General features: G+C 41.7%; 2 protein-coding genes across 6 annotated transcripts; one reads left to right on the top strand and one right to left on the bottom strand.

The window, feature by feature from the left end:
- Positions 1–519: 519 nt before the first annotated feature.
- Positions 520–7,883, top strand: tardbpb (TAR DNA binding protein b). 5 transcript variants are annotated; one of them, XR_015866585.1, is made up of 7 exons: positions 520–1,161; positions 2,298–2,461; positions 2,543–2,683; positions 2,776–2,946; positions 3,210–3,693; positions 5,130–5,279; positions 5,982–7,883. XR_015866585.1 is itself a non-coding variant. In XM_088423164.1 (6 exons), the coding sequence occupies exons 1-5, from the start codon at positions 921–923 to the stop codon at positions 3,699–3,701; spliced, it is 1,209 nt and encodes a 402-aa protein (XP_088279290.1). In that variant the 5' UTR covers positions 520–920; the 3' UTR covers positions 3,702–3,724; positions 5,130–7,883. The 5 variants fall into 5 exon arrangements, 3 of the variants coding, with proteins under 3 accessions (XP_088279290.1, XP_088279288.1, XP_088279289.1); XR_015866584.1 differs by having other exon boundaries at positions 2,543–2,692; XM_088423164.1 differs by having other exon boundaries at positions 3,210–3,724; positions 5,130–7,883.
- Positions 7,305–9,698, bottom strand: cenps (centromere protein S). Its single transcript, XM_088423165.1, has 5 exons — positions 9,495–9,698; positions 9,298–9,421; positions 8,100–8,133; positions 7,949–8,015; positions 7,305–7,855 (listed from the first exon to the last, which is right to left on the bottom strand). The coding sequence occupies exons 1-5, from the start codon at positions 9,522–9,524 to the stop codon at positions 7,760–7,762; spliced, it is 351 nt and encodes a 116-aa protein (XP_088279291.1). The 5' UTR covers positions 9,525–9,698; the 3' UTR covers positions 7,305–7,759.
- Between the last annotated feature and the right edge of the window lie 675 nt (positions 9,699–10,373).

Genomic DNA, 10,373 nt, shown 5'->3' with positions numbered 1-10,373 from the left:
GTAATGATCGTTGTTAAAAATCAAACCACGATTTAAGCATGTAAAATCCCTTGTAAGTTGTTTGCTGTAATTGACTTAAATCACAACCCAGACAAATAAAAATGCCTGTACGTAGAATAATGTATGTTGTCAAAGGGGACAAATCTTCCAGGACATCATGTGAATCCGACGCCACGTGATTATTATTGTTTACGAAAGATACGTCGCAGCTGAGCTGCCATCTTGCCATCGTGTCGGAGAAGAGTTAAGCTAAGTGGACAGTACCATGACAGGACTTCATAAAGGGGGCGATACAAAAAGTATAATATATTAGAACAAGCAAACTTAACCAAAGTTATAAAATGTGTTGAGCGAAAAAAACGTTTATCTCCGAGTGGAAATTCGTGTTATAAGTACCGCTCTTAAGTATTACTATACGACACAAATTAACGACGGGGCGATTACTAATTCCCCTCTGTAAAATAAAGCAGTCCGTTTTTGATGACGCATTTCCTGCTTCACTTAGGTAATCCTGTTTCAACTACCCCTACATGGTCGTGTGTGTGTGTGTGTGAATGTGTTTTGTTCCTCGTGCAACAACAACAAAAGCACTCTTTATGTCGTATTTTTAGGTGAGACGCTATTTTATGAAAACGCTATTGTAGGTGACAAGTGTGAACGCGAGGATATTTTTAATCGGACTTTTCGTGGACCTTAATGCATTTGAGAAGTACTTTTACTGCGTTGTTGACATTCAACACCATTGGAACGAACAAAGAACCGACGCGCATGCGTGACTTGATTGACGTTCGCCATAACTTTAGTTTATATTTTAAACGTAAAACTGCAATCGCATACGGTTATTCTTTATTATTTTTCTATAAAGTTTGCTAGAGTCATTCGGTGCCGTTAGGTACAATAGCCGTCGTAACTCGGGACAAATGGCCGAGGTGTACGTCCGAGTGGCGGAGGAGGAGAACGAGGAGCCCATGGAGATCCCTTCCGAGGATGACGGTACCGTCCTGCTGTCGACTGTATCGGCTCAGTTCCCCGGAGCGTGCGGCCTCCGGTTCCGGAGCCCAGTGTCCCAGTGCATGCGTGGCGTGCGTATCGTCGAGGGCGTCCTGCACGCCCCGGAGACCGGCTGGGGGAACGTGGTGTACGTGGTCAACTATCCAAAAGGTAACACTGAAACACGCGGGTGTTGTTGCTTTTTTCTTATTTAAGAAATGACTGTCTTAAGTGTTGCGTTGTTTGCATTCACTGACTGACGTGCAGTGAGTGACAGGCGTCATTTGGGGGCGGTGGCCTTTTCAACATATTCTGTCCCTAATAAGTTGCTGCGGTTTTGAAAAATGGAACGTTTTCCAACTTTGGGACGTCCACCCCGCGAGATGTAACGAGCGTTTAAGGCAGCAGCGTATCTACATACCTTTGCGGCAACTACCAAAGAAATGTCTGCAAATTGTATTACTTAAGGATAGGAATAGTGTTTATCCTTTTTTAAACATACCTACAAAAGTAACTAGATGTGCTTCATAATTGCTGCCATAATTGTTCCTTACAATGAGGTTTTATGTGCCCTGATCTAAACATGGCTTTTTTGAATTCATTATTAATGTTGGATAATGGAATATGAATTAAGCAGCAATATATACCCTTGTTGGCGACTGTTTTGCTACTTTCCATCGACCGGAAATGACATGACAGGCCCAGTCCCAATATCCACACTACACCCTATTGTCTTCATTAAAGTTAGCCACATAGCACAAGTGTTTGAGAGTGCAGGTTACAAGCGTGCAAAAATTGCACAATTGAATCCATGAGTGTGTTACATTATTTATGCTGGATTGGCATCATTAAAAATGGTTGCATCAGCTGTTGTTTGGGCACATTAGTTTCTTAAGTAATGGTAAAGCCACTCAGGCAGCTATGGCTCAACCTAAGAGTAAAGAGTCTTCACGACTAGGTTTTCTTTTATAAGAATTAAACAGTTTGCGTGTCATGATTAATTAATGGACATTGTGCTGTGCTACTACTAGAGCGTACATATTGACTGTCATGATACAAAATGAATCCTGGAAGGAAAAGAAACAATCACAACAGCTTAGTAGGCGCTAAATATTTTTGCAGAGAATGAAGAAAATTATACCAGTGAATTCTGTTATTGTCCATGACATCAATGCTTTTTTTGTTTGCCTCTCTGTGATGATTTAACTGTTAGTTAGCATTAAGCTAGCAGATTTTCACAAGATAAATCAAGAAAAGAAAATGATCAGGGATCCCAAGTGACAGCAGGCCCAATGTCTCTGACGCAGATAACAAAAGGAAAATGGAAGAAATCGATGCCTCGTCAGCTGTGAAAATGAAGCGGGGTGACATGAAGACGTCAGACCTGATCGTGCTGGGTCTTCCTTGGAAAACCACCGAGCAGGACTTGAAAGAATACTTCAGCACCTTTGGCGAAGTCATCATGGTGCAGGTGCGGCTCCCCGCGACCGGGCTAAAATGACCCTGAGGTGACGGCGGGCCGCGAGATTGAGACGTTTTTTCCTCCGGTCAGGTAAAACGAGACGGCAGGTCAGGAAACTCCAAGGGCTTTGGCTTCGTGCGCTTCACAGATTACGAATCCCAAGAAAAAGTCATCGCCCAGCGCCACATGATCGACGGCAGATGGTGTGACTGCAAGTTCCCCAACTCCAAGGTGAATATGGTAATGTCCTCACGAGCACTACACTCCTCTGCAACAAAGCGAACGGTAGCGAGCACTCGGGTTGACTCGTCTCGTGATCGCAGCAAGGCCCGGACGAGCCGCTGAGGAGCCGCAAAGTTTTTGTGGGACGCTGTACGGAGGACATGACCACCGACGAGCTGAGGCAGTTCTTTATGCAGTACGGAGAAGTCACAGATGTCTTCATCCCCAAGCCGTTTCGTGCTTTTGCCTTTGTCACGTTTGCAGATGATCAGGTAACGGTCGACCGAGTGCTATGTAACCGCTCCGTTTCAAATGTTGAAATACTGGCCCGTGTCGTTTTTTAATTGGCGTTTATTTTCAGATAATGTCGTGTTTGCGGCCAACCAAATATGCCTTGCTAATATAAGCTGGGAAACACTATTATCACACTGTTGCCGTGTCTCTAGATCTAGAGTGTCGGTTCTACATATTCTAAATAGCTTTGCACACTGCTTCAACTTGTTCTGACGTCAGTGTTGTCCCCGCCCCCTTCTAGGTTGCTCAGTCTCTGTGCGGCGAAGACCTGATCATCAAAGGCGTGAGTGTCCACATCTCAAACGCGGAACCCAAACACGGCAACAGGCAGTTTGACCGCACGGCGCGTTTCGGAAACGGTTTCGGCGCTCAGGCTTTCGGGGCCGGCCGTAGCGGCATGGGGAGCGGCACCAACAGTAACATGGCCAATTTCGGCTCCTTCAACCTAAATCCCGCAATGATGGCGGCGGCGCAGGCGGCCCTGCAGAGCAGTTGGGGAATGATGGGCATGCTGGCCAGCCAGCAGCAGTCGTCCTCGTCGGCCAGCGGCACCAGCAGCGGCGGCTCCAGTCGAGACCAGAATCAGTCGTTCAACGCGGGGAACAGCAACTACGGCGCCGGCTCGGCCAGTCTGGGCTGGGGCACGGGCGCAAACTCCACTAGTGGCGGTAGTGGGTTTAGCTCGGGCTTTGGGTCCAGCATGGAGTCAAAGTCATCTGGGTGGGGTATGTAAAAAAAGCAAAGTGTGTGCGTGTGGTAAGTATTGTGAGAGAGTTCCGTTTTTTAACACTTATTTCAGATGTCTGTGTATCTGAAGAACACTTTTTGTGGATTTTTTTTTTTTTTTTTAAAGCTAATGATTTTCTTTAGAGCAGGGGTGTCCAAACTGCCTAAAAATTCTGGGTGTTTTGCCCTATCACTTAGCTGTTGTGAGCTCCGAGAAAAGTGATACATAAATTTTATTCCCTTTTTTTTTTTGCATCGCATTTCTTTACCGACGCGGATTAATTGACAAGGCTGAAATTAGCGGTTTTGCACCGCAGTTTGCCAGGCAAAATTTGATCTGTGCGCCACAAAAAATGGCAAAATTGAGAATCCACTGCCAAGATGCACCAAAAATTTGGCTATTACTTGGCTCACTATGGGTAGTCGCAGGTTGAGGTACACTTTGGTGCTATTTAGGTTGTACAAGCTAGCTAGTATTGCATTTCGGCTAGCAACGGCTATGGCTAAAAATGTCATAGAGTTGCTCTTATGTCAGTAATATTGCCTCTGTGATGGCTAAGCTTAGTGCAAGATTGACACAACTATTGCATTTAGCACTGGAAATTGGGGCTTGGGTGATCAAGAATACGTTTTTCCACTGAAGTTGGACTGGAACCGAATCAAGCCATCCAGCTTTTAACAGCAAAAAAATAAATGAAGTGGTCTCATTTTACTCAAATGGATCCCGAAATGAATTGTGGCATGCTGTACTTCAGTCAAGGAGAGAGGTCTACGTATGTATATGATATATATATATCAAAATATTTGCTAGTGCTAGTAATACTAGTAATTTTATTTGCTTGTTACCACAATAAGTCCTGAGATTTCTCCGCAAAACGACTAAAGTAGATTTTTATTTGTTTTTTATCAGTTTAAATTGTGCTTCAAGATAAGAAAACAGTTTGGTGCTATACACAATGTGAATGTGTCCACAGATTTAGTTGCTTTTCTAAGGAAATCTTTGATTTGCAAAACTGCTCCATAAAGACAAAATCATTTTTTGAGCCTGGCGACCTAAAATAAATAATGTGCCACATGTCAGGGGCTTTTTGGTCCATTAGTTTTTCTGTACAGAAACCCTTGGGAGAAAGGTTTGGCCACCCCTGATTTACTGACTAGCGACTTGATTTTTTTTTTTTTTTCTTTTCATCTTTATATCAATTTCAACTGGATTCTCTAATGCATGTATTGTGTACTGTGATTTAAGATGAAGAAAGAAAAATGCATGTTTGTTATTTGCCATTATCCAGCAGCTACTTTCTAATTTGCAAGCAATCTTGCATTGGGGAGAATCTGGTTGAAAGCTAACTTTTTTTTTGTTTTTTTTTTTTGTAAGTGCACCTTTTTAATTGCAGTCAAAAGTGGACAAAAGCCTTTATTGAAATCTCTTCTGCAGTTGACCTCTCTTCCGTTTCCCTGCGAGGAAGCTCCAATATGGCAGCATTGTCACGGGGGCGATAAGCGCTAGCACTCTCCTCCCACTTCCCGCCTGTGTAAATGCTATGCCATCAAACAACGGCTTCACCGCGCATGTTCTCACGAGACGGTGGGTGTGTTTTCACTTTTGTTTTCAAAATCCACTTATGATTGGAGAGAGAACTGCACAAGTGACATTTTTGGATGCGGGGGGAATCTGATGAGTGCGGATGGCTTGTGGCGAAGAATGGAGCGGTTGGTGAGTGAGCGGACTGAGGACTGCTTGTGCGGTGAGCGAGTCCCCCCCAAAATGTGACTTGATTTTTCTATGAATGTGTGCGTGGAAAGAAACAGCCGATGCTGCAAGCTCCTCCAACCCCCGTAAAGCCGGACATCCTTTTGACCCTTTCGTCAAAAGTAATTTTACTTGTTTTTTTTTTTTTTTTGCCCACTTTTAAGATTTTTTACTTACTCTCAATGTGTCGACATGAAAATGTAGTGGAGTGTTGTGCTCTTTGTAATGCTTCTATAATCTGACCCGAATGCTGTATGGTGTGTGCTGTTCCTCGTTCCCGGACTGATCTGTACGTGTGTATTTGATGTGGATGACGCCGACTGATGAAGGGGACACACGTGTGATGTGAGAACGTGCAGTGGTGTCCAAAAGGTCCCTCCTCCCTCTCCCTCTCCCTTCGGCATAGGCAATTGATGTTTGTGAGGTGTTTGGGAAAAGATGTCAAATGAAGGGAGCTGTCTAATAAAGTTCATCTGAATAGAATTGAAGATTTTAATTGCGTGGGATTAAAGAAACTAATTCAATTCACACATCTAGGGACCTTGGGCTCCACTGGTCGAGGTCTCCATTTGAACCCCGACTGAAGGACGAAGACGGAAGTTCCAACACTTTGAGTGTGTGGCCTTCTCAGACACGGGGTAGTACCTGTCTTTTTGCTCACTTTCTTATCTTGTGAGAGAGAATGCTCTTCTTTCCCCTCTGCTTGTATTGCGTACGAGATTTTGATGCAACACTGTGATCGTTTGGTCAAAAGGGTCTTTGTGTTTCCGTATTTTTCTTCTGGTGATTGGATGACCTCCTGGCAAATTTCATGAAAGTGAAATGGTCGCTGGTGTTACGCTTTTGTAGAAAGCTTACAGTCAACGGGTACGGCTACTTCTGACTAGCTTATATAGAGCTGGTGCCAACGCATCAGCGAGAAAAACGAATTTACACTGCAGGTTCAAGTGCCCAATTCTGACTAAATGCAGGGGGTGGGCGGGAAGCGTACAATAGGGCTTTCTTTACGTTGATGGAACACATGGGGGCCAAATCTCATGACGGAAAACGTTCTGTTTGTCACCAGCAATATCTCGCTATGAGAAGAGGACGAGTTGTACATTACGGTGGCCAGATTTTCAAAACTAAAAACTGGGGCACGGCCAGTTCGCTGAAAACCAAACACGCGATTAATTCTCATCAGTAGTTATTTGTGTCAAATTTAAGAACTAATCATTCAGGTAATAGGTGGTTGTGTTACTATTTTAGCAAATGTTGAACAGTCCCAAACAAAACACTATGAGCCAACGTATTTTGCTTGGTCCCTGTATTTTGTCAATGAAGTAAAATTTGAAGCCCCTTGAGTTGACCTACGGCTGTTCTGATGTTGGTTTGTCAAATAATGACATGTTTTTACATAGCAATGTGCTCACAGGCTAGTCATTTCTATTTGGTGCTTTGAATAGTATTTCTATTGATATATGAGATGCCCTACTGTGTGAGTAGTCATCAAATGCACCTACAGTCAACTGCGGGAGTATAGTAACTCTCTTTTAGTTAAAGTTATCGATGGGTGACTGCAAGGGCTGCAGGCACACCCTGAATTGGTTCCCAGCCCATCGCAGGGCACACAGAAAGAAAAACAACCAGCCACACACATACAAAACTGAAAATCAGTTGGCGCTACATACCTCGCTGTCCCACACTGAGAAGCTAGAAAGCTTCACTCAGTAAGTTTTGACAATTTGTCACGCCTCTTTGACACGGAAGTAATTCTAACTCCGATATGACGTCAACGTAAACTGTTTAAATTCCTTTTTATTTGGTTCATCCTTTGAATCGCTGTAACAGCTGTGTGAATGACATATACACGACCCAAACGTTTGCCACGCTCGCTTGAGAAACAAACAAACAAAAAACAAATAACAACCTACAACTAAATTAACGGGCTTGGCAAAACCCTCCAGGAGTCAGGGCACAAGGCTGAGAGGAAGGACTGTCCCAGTTAAAAACGGCCTGGTCTGGTCACCCTAGTTGTACATAAATGTAGGTAACCTCCACTGATTGCACATAATGTAGCATATTTGTGGACAAAGCATTTTAGTCCACATTTTTGTAGGTTTGATTTGAATATTAAGCTATTTCTCATTTTTCGCTGCCTTTTTGCTGCACTTAACGTCAAAACAAGCCTTGGAACTGTGTCACTTATACCATGCAGTGCAAATCCTGCCCGAGACAGCCCTCAATATGACGAATGATTTTTTTTTTCTTCTCCATGTTGTTAACCTGTTTTATTTGAATGTTTGGGGCAAGAGTGGGGAGTAAGGACCTGCCTGTCAATCTCTGCTTTCGTGAGTGTCTTTATTCTTCCTCTTTTTCAAAGCTTTCAGCTCTTTTTCCACTTCTTCACTTTTCCTCTGTAAGTGCACCGACTGAAATAAAGGGAAATCGAACAAGAAATTCTGTGTTGGAGAATGTTTATCCTTCGAGGTACGCGTTGTTCAAAATATCTGTGGAAAACTCACCAATGCCGTGCTGCGACGGGCCAAAAGTTTCACATCCTCTGCTGACACGGTGCATCTTTTAGCATGTCTGTAATTAGAGAGTTCAGCGGGTATTGAGGTTAGCCTACACATCCCTAGCTCAATAATTATCACTGGGGGGAAAAATGCTTACTTTGCGAATGCTTCCAGGTCTTTTGCAAATACATCTGAAAGAGAACCAACACAAAATATTTGAGAAATAACGTCATATTAAAGATGTACACACGCACATGAAATGAGAGCCAGCTCAGATGCTGCACACGAGATGACCAAACGAGACACGACTTCACGTCTTTGCACAAATCTCTCCTTTGGATTTGTGGGTCTGATCCTTTAGATTTGAGTTGAATATGCATTTGTTTTGAGTGGAAAAAAACATTAATCGTGAAAAAAAGTTTTATTTACAAAAATACATGTATCAAGTAGATGACAACATTATTACATGAGAGCAAGAGGCAATCTGCAGGAGACAAAATCACTATATATATATATATATATATATATATATATATATATATATATATATATATATATATATATATATATATATATATATATATATAGCGACAACGTGTTAAAAATATTATTTTGAACTGACTTAAAGGGACACTGTTAGGTTTAGACTGTTTTTAATTAAAAAGGAATAAATGATTATAAATTTTAAAAACTTGCAAATAAATGTGTTCTTAAAGACCAACAGTGAGTTGTAAATGTAATCATAGGTTTAGTTGTCATTCAATTATTTTACATAGGGGGTGGCAACTTCTCCGGAGGCTGCCATGTTTGTTATAGCTACGGACAATGGAAATTAACTGTCAAATCTTACACAGTGTCCCTTTAAAGTGTAACTCCGGTAGTAGATGTTTACCACTTCGGCTTTTGGAAAGTATAAAGCAAAAGGAGTATGTGGTCTTTATTTATTTTTAAATAAAATAGGGCGATATAACGATATAATAATGCATTGATCTCAAGAGGGGAAAATACGTCAAATCAAATCAGTACAAAGTAAATTTAAAGTCAATTTATATATTGAGTTGCATACTAGTTGCATACAAGACTAAACGTAAATATAAACACTCATTTAGAGCGGAATTAGTGACAAAAACACGTCATCGTGACTTTAGGGCAATTACAATATTAACCGTGATTCAAAATCATTCCAATTGTGAAATGTTTTAATCATATTAGAACAACAGTGCTATGATAATGTCTGTAATATAGAAATCTAAAACTGTTATTCACAATATATATCGCTTAGTATTTTATAAAGAAGAAACGCAAGCACCAAGAGGGATGAACGTAGCGTCATAAAGCTGTCGGCCGGCACCCACCACATTGTCTGTAGACCGTCTCTGTTATCGCCGCTACGACTTGTCGACTAAACTCTCTGCGGTGGTCCTCAGCCATTTCCTGACACATCCGACCGACCGTGTAATGCACGGCCGCCTTTAGTCGCTAGAATGACAGAAGGAGCTAATTTAAATACGGGCGTTGGTAGCATGCTCTACGACTAAAAATAATCTCATACCATGCGTGATTCGTCGTCGCTCATTGACATCTTCTCGTTCGTCCGATGCGTTTTCGAGTGAGATTTATTGTAGTTTCATTTGGTCCTCATTCCGAAAGATATCCAAACAAATTTGTCGTAAAGCGGTCGTATTTTTATGCTTATGGCCGAAGAAATTTCGCGGTTGAAATTCAAGATAGACTAACCAACAATTCTCGTCGAGACTTTTCTTTTGATACTTTCAATAGCACCACTGTGCGGTAGGAGGTTGCACTACAAGCAATAACCGAAACATTTACTGTCTACCGAACTTTTTGAATATGAGACCTATTTCTTTGGCACGGAGTAATGCGAAGGGCAACACGTTTATGTGAAGACACTGACGATTTCTCGCAATAATTAAGGAACAGCTGCAGTATATGACTTCAAAACTGTCAATCATAGTCAATCATATGTAGATCTTTGCTATGCGCCAGCCTGGTCACAATTGCGTGCAAAGACCGGGCTTCAACTGTATATTATTTATTTATTTAGTTTGTTAGTTAGTAAATAACAAAAAACAAAGAAAAAAATCTTTTTAGGTCCCCTATGTATTACAATATATATTTTCCTTAAATTGCATGAAATAAAACTGAAATTTTGCTGTTTGTTCATAGAATACGTATTTTTGTTTGGAGCACTAACGATGAACTAAAAATTAATAAACAAATAACTGCAACTCAAACAAAGATTCAGAGGGATTAAAATCCCAAAATCAAAATTAGATTAAATTGGTGCTGCAGTGTCTCATTTTGGACACTGGGTGGCACCCACGTAATGATGCACATGACAAAAAATGTTAAAATCATGACGTCATACCAACTACATTGGCGTTATGTGCTAACTGCTGAGCTGTAAATT

The sequence above is a fragment of the Hippichthys cyanospilos genome, chromosome 9 (assembly GCF_059441005.1).
Source record: "Hippichthys cyanospilos isolate Australia breed blue-spotted pipefish chromosome 9, RoL_Hcya_1.0, whole genome shotgun sequence".
Lineage (NCBI taxonomy): Eukaryota > Metazoa > Chordata > Actinopteri > Syngnathiformes > Syngnathidae > Hippichthys > Hippichthys cyanospilos.
The sequence above is the reverse complement of the archived record's forward strand: the minus strand, read 5'-3'. Positions and strand labels throughout refer to the sequence as shown.

Bases quoted from the DNA above. Each gene is read 5' to 3' on its own strand.
- tardbpb (XM_088423162.1), top strand. From the start codon at position 921: ATGGCCGAGGTGTACGTCCGAGTGGCGGAGGAGGAGAACGAGGAGCCC. The intron at 1,162-2,297 runs GTAACACTGAAA...TCTCTGACGCAG, and splicing joins CGTGGTCAACTATCCAAAAG to ATAACAAAAGGAAAATGGAA. The intron at 2,693-2,775 runs GTAATGTCCTCA...TCGTGATCGCAG, and splicing joins CCAACTCCAAGGTGAATATG to CAAGGCCCGGACGAGCCGCT.
- cenps (XM_088423165.1), bottom strand. From the start codon at position 9,524: ATGTCAATGAGCGACGACGAATCACGCATG. The intron at 8,134-9,297 runs GTGGGTGCCGGC...GTTCTCTTTCAG, and splicing joins GACGGTCTACAGACAATGTG to ATGTATTTGCAAAAGACCTG. The intron at 8,016-8,099 runs GTAAGCATTTTT...CTCTAATTACAG, and splicing joins GACCTGGAAGCATTCGCAAA to ACATGCTAAAAGATGCACCG.